This window comes from Amphiprion ocellaris, chromosome 22, assembly GCF_022539595.1.
Source record: "Amphiprion ocellaris isolate individual 3 ecotype Okinawa chromosome 22, ASM2253959v1, whole genome shotgun sequence".
In the NCBI taxonomy this organism is placed as follows: domain Eukaryota; kingdom Metazoa; phylum Chordata; class Actinopteri; family Pomacentridae; genus Amphiprion; species Amphiprion ocellaris.
Genome location: NC_072787.1, coordinates 5729331 through 5742890, shown reverse-complemented (window position 1 = coordinate 5742890; position 13560 = coordinate 5729331). Strand labels below are relative to the sequence as shown.

Genomic DNA, 13560 nt, shown 5'->3' with positions numbered 1-13560 from the left:
GTAAAAACCCCCTCGGTCCGTGAGTACCGTCGACCTCCGGCAGCTTCGGAGTGAGTGAGCGGCTCTGAGCTGCCGCTGCTCTCCGTGTGTGATCCCTCCCCTTCGGCTCGAGCTGCCGAGAACGAACGGTCGGGTCGGGTTGGGCTACTGCCACTTTCAAGTACAGCTCGTAAATTTACACACTTATCACACATTTCTCAGTATTTTTCTAGAAAAATACACGTATTTTCACACAGATATGACTGGAACACGGCGTAGAATGTAGCTATTGTCGGCAGCGTTTTTTTCTGTAGCCGAACAGACGTTGTGGCTAGTTCAGGCTGCAGAGTGACGCTGGCATTCTAACCACACGCAACTATTTAACATTAAACGACATGTTTTTCAAAACAGGAAATAGAAATTTAGAACAGAAAATAGAAATGTATTTTTTCGCGATAAAAACAGAAAGAGCCAAATACCACGTGGACACAATGTAGGCTGTAAACTGAAATGTAAAAGCCCCGTATACGGACGGCACCTGAAAGCAGCATAAGCCTCGCGTGTGTTTGTGTGTGCGCTGCCGCCGTGTTTGTGAGGCAGAGAGTTGCGTGCGAAGGACTCGACATATCATTCAGAGGAATCCGCCACCTGAAACGCGAGGAAGTGAAGGCGACTCAATTGGGTATAAAGCATCAGCCAACATCTGCCCCGAGCAGTGTGGAGCTGATGAAAACATCAGCTCGGAGCTCACGCCGCACTCTCTGCGCTTTTATTTCGTTTATCTTGGATTTATCGCAGTCGGTGCACCCTGGGAGACGCATCTCTTTTCTGCGCGTAAAGTCAATGTGACTCAACAGCCAAACACTATACTGGAATTAACTGAAGCCCACGGATATTCTCGGTTAGTGCTGTAATCGGTCACATTTTTTTCTTTGTATGTGAGTGTGTGATTTAAATTTTTTAATGCCATTATTAATTCATGGTGCATTTTTAAGGATCCGGCATGCTTTCTGTACTTTTTTTTAGCATTTAACTAGCATAGTCTGTTATTTATTTTTATTTTAATCTCAATTATTAGTAAGGAATAATACCTATAATAAATCTTAATTGGCTACTTCGCACATTCACACATTTGTTTTTAATTTTAGAGCATCATAATTGGATTGCTTTAAGGTAATTTACTTAATTTTAGGGATGCTTGGAATTACTGCAGAGGCTACTGGATCCCAAAGGAATGACTTTTAGTGACATAATGTGCAACAGCAAGTCTCAGCATGTTTTTTTTCTCTTTTTTTTGCTCCCCCTCTCTCATTTTTCTGTTGCAAAGTTTCTCTTGTCATGCTTCACCCAAAGTTAAAGTTGCTGTTTCTCCTCCGCAGCGCACCTGTTACCTCCACGGAGCGCACGATCATGATCCCTCCGGGAGACTGCATGTATGCGGGCAGAAAGAGGAGGAAGCCCATCCAAAAACAGTTAAGGAGCTGCTCTTTAATGTTGTGCATTTGTTAAATCAGTGCCTGCTCAGGTTGCAAAATTTTCTGGTGCTTTTTTTTTTTGGTCCGCCTTAGCCCTGAGATTAGCCCCTCTCTCAGGATTATGATTAATATTGAGCATAAATGGTATTGACTGATACTTTTAATTAAAAACAGCACTAAACACAAGTTGCAATCATACCTAACTGTAGAGATGATAGCATTTTTTGTTGCTTATTATTAATAATCTGAACCTATTATAAAGTTAATTATAAGGCTCTTCCCACTATGTATAAGTTAAAGAAATGTAGCTAAAGTGAGGAGGAAATTTAGTTGGTTCGCCTCATTCTTGGTTCCTAAATGTCAGCTGTTGCAAGTTTTAGCCCGCAGACTATGTTTTTTTTTTTTTTTTGAAAGTTTGCATGTCTGTATGCAGCCGTAGGAGTCACAGTTTGCATTTGTTTTAAGTGGTTTTACATGAGAGGACACATTATTTTGGGACAAACTTGTCAGCTGATGTCATGAATATTGACTAGCAGGTTATATAAGTTTGTGAAGAGGGAAATGGTAATTTAACAAGGCTTGTGGCATTTATAAAGTTTTCATGTTTTGCTCTGCCTTCGCTGCTGATCTGAAAGGAAATCTTTGCCACATCAAACCGATACTGTGTGAGGCTCTTAATATAGTCTGTCGCCTTGCTGCTTGTGCCACTAAACTTTACCAGACTTTGAAGTTAAATGATCTTTTTTTAAATGTTAAAATGAAGGTTTTTATTTTTGTAACTTTTAGTTTAAACTTTAACTGAATGCTCTAATCAAACTTTGACATTTGCAGGTATTTCTTTGCACACTTTTCCAGTAGTAACAAGTGTAAAATATAATGACTTGCCGGGTCATCAGAATTAAACAAAGTAAAACCATTCATGCAAAAGTATTCGGCCTCGCTGGACATAAACAGAAACTCTCAGCTGTGGAAATTTGAGCTGGTCATAACATATGTGGATCACGTTAAGTTCAGCTGGTGAAGCTGTGGTGCACCATACTAAAATACACAAATAACTTTGTGCCTAAAGAGTGTTTAATGTTCTGCGGCAGTGGGACGGATCGTGCCGTCTGTCCGATACCTCTAATATTGGGAGTCACTAAGAAGAGCTGATTTTACATTTATGTAAAACTGCAGGATTCATGTCAGCCTGTAGAGATATTTTATAGGGACTGACATCTGATATGACAGAATGCCTCAATAATTTGCTTTGTCTTTTGTAGGGGGAAAAAACAACTTTTGCATGAAACTTGTCTTTAGGGAAAGCAGCACTCAGTGAGGTGCGCGGTGGATTTGGAAAGGCTGAGTTTAAAGAAAGACGGACTTGTGCACAGTGTTGTTTATTTGGTTGTGTGTTTCTGCTTGTGTTTGGAAGTTGCACTGGTTGCCACACACAAATCACACTTAGACAAATCAGAATCCTGCAGTTTTGTGTCATCATAATGAGGGAAAAAAATACTTATTGGGTATCTATTCAGAAATCTTTTCTAAAATATATAATTCAGACCAGTACTTTCTCAAAAAGTCATGTAATAATTATAATAATAATAAACAAAGTCCTGAATCTGGCTTTGCTTTACTTTTAACCCAGAAAATGAGTTAACATGAGAGCGTTTGGACATTTTTGTGGTTCGGACGTTAAATACTTCCTCTTACTTACACGGTTTACAATTTAGAGTATTTATATCAATGATTATTAATTTCATTAAAGTCCTTTTGCCGTGTTAACTTTATAGAAAGTTCTGTGTTATGTTATGTGAATCAGATTTAAACTAACAGTAGCAGAACACAACAAGTGAAGTTAGACGTGTTAATCCCTCTCTGTGTGCTGCTGTTGTTTTACTACTTGTTGCTCTGCCGCTCTGTGAAGTCCAGTATGTGAAAAGTTGCATGAGTAAGTTTGTGAAATAACTTTTATTTGAACATATGACTTGTGATTTTCACACGTCTATCTCCACACACATGCTGGATGATTCCCCCTGAGCCCTGTCTATCTCGCATCAGGAAGCCGTCGGCTGCCAGTGAGAAAACCAACCCGTCCAAGCGGCACCGGGACAGGCTGAATGCTGAACTGGACCGGCTGGCCAGCCTGCTGCCGTTCTCGCCGGATGTGATCTCTAAGCTGGACAAGCTGTCAGTGCTGCGCCTTGCAGTTTCCTACCTCCGCGTCAAGAGTTTCTTCCAAGGTAAAGGAGGTCAGAAAATAACTTTTGTTTGTGGGTATTTTGTTTATGTGCTCATGAATGTGTTTATGTGGCTTTGAGTTACTAGGAAGCTGCTGATTTAACTGATAAATAGCTTTGATATAGTGGCTGCATTAACCTCTGATATGAGGATATGACTGTTTAGTTTAGACTGTTGATTCTACAGAAATGTTTTGATAAGATTCTACATAAGTATCCAAACATATGATAATAGTCATATTGTTTGTAGTAGCAATAGTCCTGTAAGTAGTAAATAATCACATGGTTACAGTAGAGTGGAAAACTACATAATGTTTATGCTTGGAAATGGTCACTTTAAAGATATTCAATATCATTCACAAATATTGATCAGGAGCTGTAAAAACATTCGCCCACTAGCAGACTGTGTTGGTTCAATGCTTTTCCTCTGTGACTGGTGGTCAAACGCACTTAAGTAGCTGCTTATTTATTTTCTGTACAAAATTAATCTGTATTGCCTTTCTTTGCACTCTTTCTTTTAATGGTTTTGTAGAAACCTATGAACTTTTTCTGCCTGGCATTTTTAGGCTTGAATTGAGATAGAAGATAAGACTCTTCTGCATTATCTGCTCACATTGTTTTTTAGGAAACATTTCCAATTACAAGTTTCATTTAGCTGCTGACGGTGATTTACAGTTTAAAGATAGGTTGTAGATAGTAGGAACTGTTTGTGTTTTTGTCTGTTCATCCACTCCAAATCCTTATTATCCCTTTGTGTCTTTTAGTCACATACAGTTATACTGAGGTCTACTCTTGTTTTCCCACCCCTCCGCTGTTCGTTGACCGCCTCCCTCCGTCTCCCTGCGTTGCTCCACAATCCGCTTCAAATATTCATGCGCTGCCTCAGACGTATTTTGTTGCCGGTGGCCTTGGCAGCTGCCTTATCAACGCAGAGGCTACTGGCACAGCTGGATGTGACAGCTCTAGAAACAAGAGGTGCTTTTCTTATTAACGAAAAAAAAAAAGAATCCCTCCTTCTGCTTTGCAAGGAAAAACTCATGTGATAAAGGAGGATAAAAGGGAGAGCAGAGGAGAAGAGAGGCAGCGGAGAGGTCCTCTGAGGTTCACTGCTGTCCTAGTCCTGGGGGTTGAAAGAAAATTCTCATGTAAAGCTGTTTTCTTGGAGAAGTTGGCAGAGGGATTTGTAAGGGTCTGACTATCTGAGAGCTGTGCAGCCATGTCCTCTTCAAGCACATGTGGCTCTCCTCTTTCACCTTCTCCTCTCCTGATCCTTACAGTACTCTTAATCTCCATCATCCGCTGCCTTGGTTTGGCATGGCACCCAACAACTGGCATCCTGTTGGCTGCAGTCATGCAGCTTTTACACACACATACCCTGACTTATTTCAATGCTCATTTAGCTTAGCCAACACGCAAACTTGCAGTACAGGTGCTAATCGGACTTATTAAAGGTGCCGTTCCTGGAGAAGGGCTCACGCAGAGTTAAAGACGGCAACCGCTGCTTCAATGAGGAGCGATGCTGAGGATTGTCAGTGGCGAGCGAGGCCTGTGAAGGGAATGATTGGAAAATGGACAAGATTCAATTTTGTGTGGGAAGCTGCTAGAAGTGTTGAAAGGTGTGTAGAAGCTGTTGAAAGGGAGTGGTGATATTGCCTGTGTGTTGCCTGGCAGTGCCAATAGCTACCAAAGGCTTTGTGGACCAGTCTTATGGCTGGAAGTCGCAGCAATCTTTTTGAAAACAACGGTATAGGTGGCATTTATCTGGAATATTTTAGGACCATCTATTCTGCATTCATTCTCAAGCTTATTTGTTTGCTGCCTCTGCTAGATGCCTTGTTATCAGTGGCGGTAGTGACCAGCTTAGCTCTCTTTTGATGCTGCACTAATGAGATTAATTAGCGTGGAACATGAGGGATTTGGTTCTATATACATCTGGAATCTCTGCCCTCCCCCTCTCTTTTAGAAACTTGTTTCTCACAATCGCGTTTTCTCCTCTGATATTTAAGCATGGAGGGTGGCTGGAGTGTTTCCAGATCAATCTAAGATGAGCAACAAGTACACATCCACATCCTTCCTGTGGTTTAGAACAACAGTCATAATTGTCTGGTTTTTTTTTTTGAACAGTGAGTCATTGACAGAAAACATGTTATGAAACTTGCAGCTTTGGATTTCGTTTGCCTTCGTTTCATAGAGGAATAATGAAGGGTTTTTTTTAGATGCAGTTAAGCTTTTTGTCCACTGGGGGGACTATGTGAAGTTACTATTGAGTCATGACTGATGCAGTTTGTTGAGTGGATATAAGATTTGACTACAGTTTGGACTCAATCTTTTATTTTTAACAGTTTACGAAACATATATTTATTTACTTAACATAAAACAATTATAGACATCATGTATACAGTGAGTTAAAAGGTTTACAGCAGCAGTAGGAGCAGAAAATCATGAAGCAGGTGGTTTTGGAAGCTCCCCGAGATTCTGCCAGTTGTCTGTTGCGTGACTACACAAGGGTGGAGCTCACAAGCAGTGTGTACCTATGCACTTTATGCAAATAAACCCTTAGGCTGTGTGTGTCTCTGTGTGCAAATAAAAAGTAACATCAGACTGAGGTTCTCCTCACCAAATTTCCCTTGATCTTCATATTCCATGGGATCATGATGTGTTTACGGGCACGTATGACCTCGGAAGACTCCATGTGCTGTTTTACATGCTTCCCAAGCAGAAAAATAATCATAAATATTGTGCACTCTATTATTTTTATATCGACTTTTATTTAGTTTTTATCTATTCTGCTTGAAGGTTGCAAATAACCACTGGTCTAAAAGAAAACCCAAGTTTTCACATAGATGTATATTTGGATTTTTTATTGGAAATGGAAAGCCCCACTGAGTAAACATTTCTCTTTTATTATAGGCTGTATAAAATGTATGGAAGGCTTTTCAAAAGTTCCTTAGCACATAGCTGGAGACTGAAAGCGTAACTGTGAACATATCATTCACTGCTTAGTCTTAATTTTTTTAATAGTATTTCTGCTGCTACACAGAAATGCATATATTCACGTTTACATAAACCACGGCTCTAATAAAGTTTGCAGAGCCAGTGAAAATGGGCTGCAAGTCCAGAGGGGCAAACCTCTCCTTTAAAAAAAAAAAACAACAAAAAAATAACAAGAAGACAGAAACAAAAGTCATCAGTTTGTAGCCTACAGGCTGTGTGGAACTCTTTGTCCCATGTTTTTCATTGAAATTTTATTTTAGGTCACTAAAATTTTTCAACAGATACCCAGTCAGGCAGGTCTGTGTGTGTGTGTGTGTGTGTGTGTGTGTGTGTGTGTGTGTGTGTGTGTGTGTGTGTGTTGACAGTCAGCAGGCTGTAATTCCCTTCTCTTCCATGTTAGGTCTCTGCCCTCACTGTAATTGCTGAGCTTGTTAAATATTTACCCTTAGGATTAACTATCCCTCCTCGTTTGTCTTTCTGGCCCGATTGTCTGTATTTCTCCTCCGGTGTATATGTGTTTTTAGAGTCTGTTCTGTGTGATTGTGTTACGCTGCTTTTTTACCTCATTATTTGAAAGTAGACTATTCTTTGTTACTAAATTTTAATCAGGTCGCTACCATAGTTTTCAAGGGATTATGTAGTTTAAGGCAAGTCTTTAAGGGGAACTTTGCTTTTTAAATTGATTTAATTATCGCATAAACAGGGGGCTGTTTTTTTATTTCTGTGACCTGAAAGCAGTTCTAATATCTAATAATAATTAATAAATGAAGCAACTGGATGTCACACAGATTTATGCTCTTCAATCACCCTCCTCTTGTTTTCTTGTCTCCCTTATCCTTAGTCCCCCTTTGAGCTGATACAAATTGAAACTAACAACAGTAGAAGTTAACAGAGTTTGTGATTAGAATCAGATGGAAGTTTTAACGCTGAGAATCTGAAGGCCACATAATAAAGGACAGACCTTCCCATCGCCCTATAAATAAGGCTAATGTGTTGCACTGTTATCGTCTTTCTGTCAGCTGATGTAACTCTTACTAATGTGCTATACTCGCCCTTGGCACGACATGTTTGTCAAAAAATGTCAAGCATCAGTGTGCTCCTTCTGTGGGCCGTGTTCTGCTTGTATTGTGGTCACATCCTTGCAAGTTGGAGTGCAGCTTGTGGTTGGTTGTCTGTTGCAGCCACGTTCCCTCTCTTTGTCTGTCTCTGATAAAGCAAACACGAGCTCTCTGAGAAACTGTAAAGCGTCATTGTAAACTTTAAATCCCCGGAATAGTTGGAAAAGTTTCAGTTGGCTCTTTGCTGGAAAGACTACCATTGAAGAACCCCTGCTATTAGTTGGTGATGAAAAGTAGAAACCTGCTTTTCTTATGCAGAAAACACAGCTTTACAGAAACTCCAGCTACTATAGTAAAATGGTTTAAGTCTGTTTGTCGTGTTTTTCTGCTAAGCCATGGTGACTATTTTGACTCTGTCCTTCGATGAAATTCAACAGAAGCTAATCTGTCACCATCGAAGTTCTTGAACCTTGTGTCACTGCGATCGGATTCCCCATCACACCCCTGGAAAAAAGAAGCATTGGCACTGATCCTTATGTATTTTTCATTGCCCGTATCTATCCCCTTCTCTGTCCTCATCGTCCCTCCTGGAATCACATATAAAGAATGTATCCCTCATCTCTTCCAGCATACCAGTACTGACTCACTGCAGTTTGTTTTCATGGACCTTCATAGTCTTCTCTGCATGTTTTGGATTTTTTTGTTTTCCCTGCTTTTCATTTTATTCAGCCTCTGCTCCAAAGAGAACACACTGAAAGCGAAATTAAAGTTAATTTAGTTAGATTTAGTGTGTTTTTTCAGTCAAATAGTTTAAGTTTCAATGGTCTTAATTAACACCTCAAATTATTAAAATCCCCAGGTTAAAAACTCACGTAAACTCTCAATAATTTGCCTAATTTTGACTACAAATTACTCATTATATACGAGGAACTGATGTCACCCGAATAGGCAGAACTTTTATTTGATTTAGAACAATATTCATGACTAGCGTTTAGCTTTTGGCATCTGCATTTATCTGTTTTGCTCGACTGCTGTACTCCTCTACTAGAAATGAATGGTTAATTGAGCAGAAGCTGAGGCACATTATTTTTCTGTCTGTCGTCATTTCTCAGGGCCAAGTAATAACTCTGTCACCACTGTGAGTTGGGCTGAGAAAGTTTATGCCTTTTACCATGTCGAATATTCAGCTTAGGTTCACGTCTAAGTGTGTAATAGACCCACCGGTCCACTAGAAGATACCGTGTCAGTGTCACATTTTGCCTCGCCATGGCGTGAAAAAACGTTTTTCTCCGAGAAATTGCAAGGAAATTCAAAGTGGTAGACGGGCTCTTGTCCAGTCTTTTTTACTATGACCATGGATCACGTGAATTCTTCCCCAACTTTCAAATCAAAACCGAAACTATAACTAAAATCAACCCATTGATCTTTAGACCTGCTACCTGAGCCACGGTTCTAATGTAGGCCACGATATCTTTGGAGCACTAGTTGTACTCATGTAGTTTTCATAAAATTGTTAAGCGAGTTGCAAGTGGTCTTCATTAACTGCCTTGGAGCAAATAAACTAGGCAGCATAGTGTTATCAGAAGATGGCGGTATCCGCTACCATACTTAAGGCAGTAATAAAAAGAGTAGAACCCGGAAATGAAACCAGTTGTTTGCCAACTGTCAAAGATCCTCGGAGAAGAAGAGGAAACAAAACTTTGGCCATCTACGACAGAAAGGAGAGAAGTCCTCAGGAACTGTTTTCAATCACACAAGTTGTAACTATTTTTTAAAGTCAGCAGTTACGGGCCATGTTTCATGCTGTCCAGCGGCAATGACGATGAAAGAGGTGGAAACAGCTGATCAGTCATGAGTTAAATGTTTGCTACATCAGACCTTATTATAAAACTGTTTCCATCACCTGTTGCAAAGTCAAAACCACTTTATTACAAAATTATTGATCTTTACCAATGCGATAAGCCAAAATACTTTAAAAAATACATTTTGAAAACACAGCTAGTGACATGACATGCAGTAGTGCACTGGAGGGTTTATTATGCTGTTTGGTTGGGAATGATATATGTGTAACTAGTAAGTTTGGGGTCATTTAGAAATGTCCTTATTTTTGAAAGAAAAGCATTTTCTTTCAATGAAGATAACATTAAATCAATCAGAAATCCAGTCTAGACATTGTTAATGTGGTAAATGACTATTCTAGCTGGAAACAGCTGATTTTTAATGGAATATCTCCATAGGGGTACAGAGGAACATTTCCAGCAACCATCACTCCTGTGTTCTAATGCTACATTGTGTTAGCTAATGGTGTTGAAAGGCTCATTGATGATTAGAAAACCCTTGTGCAGTTATGTTAGCGCCTGAATGAAGGTGTGAGTTTTCATGGAAAACATGAAATGGTCTGGGTGACCCCAAACTTTTGAACGATAGTATATATCTAAAGTTGATATGCATCAGTTTAGATACACATACACAAACCAGTCAATACAGTGCAGAGCATTTTTCTTAAATTAGTGAAAATAAAAACCTGCAAATTGCTCTCTGTAAGACATCAACAACCTGAAAACCATTCGGATGACTTCAGTGCAGAACTGCTTCGCTTTGAGTAAATAATCCTGAAAACCATCAGCGTCTTGCAATATATCATAACAGCCCTAATGTTACCACCAAAACAAATCTCATGGCCAAATATAAATGCCCTTGGTGTAAATGTATCCACATCGCAGCGAGGTATATTTATAAATGTGTGAGTCTGGAAGTCCTCAATTAAAACCCCACCTTCACTCATAGCTGTCAGTCCACTCAAAGTGTTGACAGGTTGTGGGAACACACACACACACGCAGACACAAACAAATGTGATGAGAGGCTTCAGTACAAGTACACCAATCAATGCCAAGTTTGGTTATGTGACTTGCTGATCAACACGCTGCAAAACCGAACTCCAAACAGCCGTCGGCGCTTAGATCTTTGCTATACATCTGCGTTGCTAATTGGCAAAAGTGTGTGAGGCAGTTTCAATATGTGTGTTGTCTGAGTCTAACTGCTGGCTGAGCTATAATAAAAGAGGAAGAGAAACGCCGAAGAGCCCACAGACTCACGCCAACCATACACGATTCGTGACGTCAGCCAGCAGACAGGAGACGGTTTTGTAACTAACCCACCATCGTGAAATAGGGGAAGGATGGAATAAGAGAAAACAATCAGTCTAGATCCTTATTCGATCATCTACTAATTTAAAAGAATTTCACGGATGTAAGCCCCCTCTTCACCGCTATTTGGATTAATCTTTTTCATGTCAAGTCTGTATCTAATCAAGCCAGTGTAAGTGCAGACCATTTGATTTCCTAAAGAGGGAAGTGCTGTAGCGTGATAGCAGCTTCTGAAAGGATTCTTTGCTCAGGGGTGAAAATGTGTATCAGGTCACATTATAGACAGACTTTGTGTTTACTAAACTCTCAGTGACCCCCACACTTTTTCCTTCCCTAATACTCTGGAAGCCAAAGGCAGACAAGATGGTAGGGCAGAGGCCAAGACGTATCAGCAAGCCGCACGGATTACAAATGAAGTGAAAAGGTTTGGCAATAGAAAGGTCAAGATGTGGTCAATTTACTGTTGTTGTCTGAGTTTTATAAAGAAATGCCTTCGCTTTTGAAATGTCCAGTGAATCACAGACTGCAAGCCACAGCTGTACCCATTCTTAAATAATGCTTTTAAATAGTACTGACAGCTTGTTTGCTTTGTCTTTGACCTTTTAAGCCCACTGCAGTACACATCTATGGATGTTAGTGCTCTAGACTCATCACTCATCTTGTTCTTTCATTTCTCTTACATACTTATCTATTCTGTGCTACATTGGCCTGGTTCCGGCCTATGTCAGCCATCACAGTACATAGGTACACAAGATCCACTTCCTATGTATTTGTGTACAATATATATGTAGAGAGAAAACAGAGGTACGGCCCTTATTAGTTTATACTGAGTAAATCTGCAGATGTTCTTCCTATATCCTGATAGGCCACTTGTTTCAAACTGTGATGTTGAATACATTTTCTCTGTATTCTAAAGCTGAAAACAGTGAAATGCCAAAGAAAATTAGAAGGAAAGGTCAAATAAAGAGAAAATATATAATATTTTAATAATTTTTTGGCTAAAATAGATGTATAGCTCTGTAGTTGGTTGTATTTTATGTAAGTTGATCTGCCAGTTGATTCACCGTTTGGTGCAGATATTCACTGTCCAGAGAAGATCAATCTGACTGACTTTGATGATTCTGTCACATTTCATCTGACAACATCATCAAGGCAAAAAATTGAAATTTCCAATATTTTGATTTATGACCAGATATGTTTAAAGCAAGCAGAAAAGTATGAAGCTGAAAAAATAAACCCAATGGGGAATTACCAAAACCTGCATTGTTTTTTTTGAATGACCACTTGATTCAGACTCCAGAAGTGAGTCAATCCCCATGGATCTCCAAGTTAAAATGCCCAACTTTACTGCAGAAATAAACATGTTTAAAGCCTGGTACAAAAAAAGTTTTGGTTTCTATAGCTCATAATTACTGTCATGACAACTTTACAAAGGATGGATTTCTTAAAGAGCTCTTACAATTGTATTAAAGCTTAAATTTGATTATAATTACAGGTGTCGCTACAGTGAGGGACAAGGTACCGTTAAAGGACAGTCCATGACCCACCTCAGCTCCACTCATGTTCTACCTATTTGCTCATTCTTGTTTGTGGGAGTTAGGAGGAGTTAGGCACTGACAAGACAGTGACAACCAGAGCTTCTCTTCAGGAAACCTATGGGTGACCACACAGAGGGTTGATCCATCTTCATTAGTCTATTTAAGCCTATCCTTAGAAATCAGCCAACATTCCCATTAGATTCAGTTGTGCTTTTTGTTTAGGCTGAGTTGGTGAATTAGCATGGTGAACATGGTAAACATTATACCTGCTGAATGTCTGAATGTCAACATTATCATATTGAGCATAGTAACCTGCTAAATTTACCAATTATTTCAAAGCACAGCTGTCATAGTGCTGTTAGCATTGCCGTTGCGTCATAATCTTGTTTTCTAACCATTTCACAATAATCTGGCTCAACTGGTCCTTTCAAGGACCCTATTCAGGTCAGCGTGGGGTTCAAGTATCATATGCTCCCAGGTTGTATCTATGCACTAAGTGCTTGGCTGCACAGCTCATTAACCCATTTGTTACATCTGTCTAAACCTTTTATAAAGTTGAACACTCAAACCCTACGAAGGTCAAACCCTTTGACCTTTTCTTTCGCCCCTGTTGTTTGACCCAATTACAATGTTAGAGGGACTAGAAGGTAGGAATCACTGGGAATCAGTTCAACTTCTTGGGTAATTAGTACTAACTCGACAAACTGTGAATCAGTGTATGCATGTTGATTTCTGATTGTCTTAGCTGTGCAGGATGACTCTATATTTGATTCCTCCAGCACGCAACGCATCAAAGCCCAACAGATGCAAGGATGTCCGCCCATCAGCCCATCAGCCCATCATATCAGTTAAATGTCATATGTCGCATCAAGCCTGGAGACAAAGAGACTGGCCAGTGCTTTACTGGTGGTGGTGGCACGAAATCTCCAGTTCACCTCAAGCTGTTGCATTGCAAGACTTTCTATGAGTAAAACAAGAGTAAGAGATTATAAGGTGACGCTGAAAATTGCATGTTTTTCTGGACAAAAGCGTCCCTTCAGCTTTCATGACGCAGACTAACCAGAGCTGCAGCCAGCAGGTCAAGTTCTCACGATTTTTTTGACTGTTCAGTTGATCATTTGGGCTTCCCATCAGTTTTATCATCAAC

At 39.8% G+C, this 13560-nt stretch overlaps 1 protein-coding gene across 2 annotated transcripts in view; it reads left to right on the top strand.

The window, feature by feature from the left end:
- The first annotated feature begins 583 nt into the window (after positions 1-583).
- Positions 584-13560, top strand: part of ahrra (aryl-hydrocarbon receptor repressor a) — a 73365-nt gene continuing 60388 nt past the window's right edge. The window contains exons 1-3 of one of the 2 annotated variants that reach the window (XM_035946023.2): positions 584-880; positions 1359-1451; positions 3498-3688. In XM_035946023.2, the coding sequence (XP_035801916.2) occupies positions 1390-1451; positions 3498-3688 (253 nt within the window). In that variant the 5' untranslated portion in view covers positions 584-880; positions 1359-1389. The remainder of the gene's footprint in view (positions 881-1358; positions 1452-3497; positions 3689-13560) is intronic. The other variant, XM_035946024.2, reaches the window with a different exon arrangement.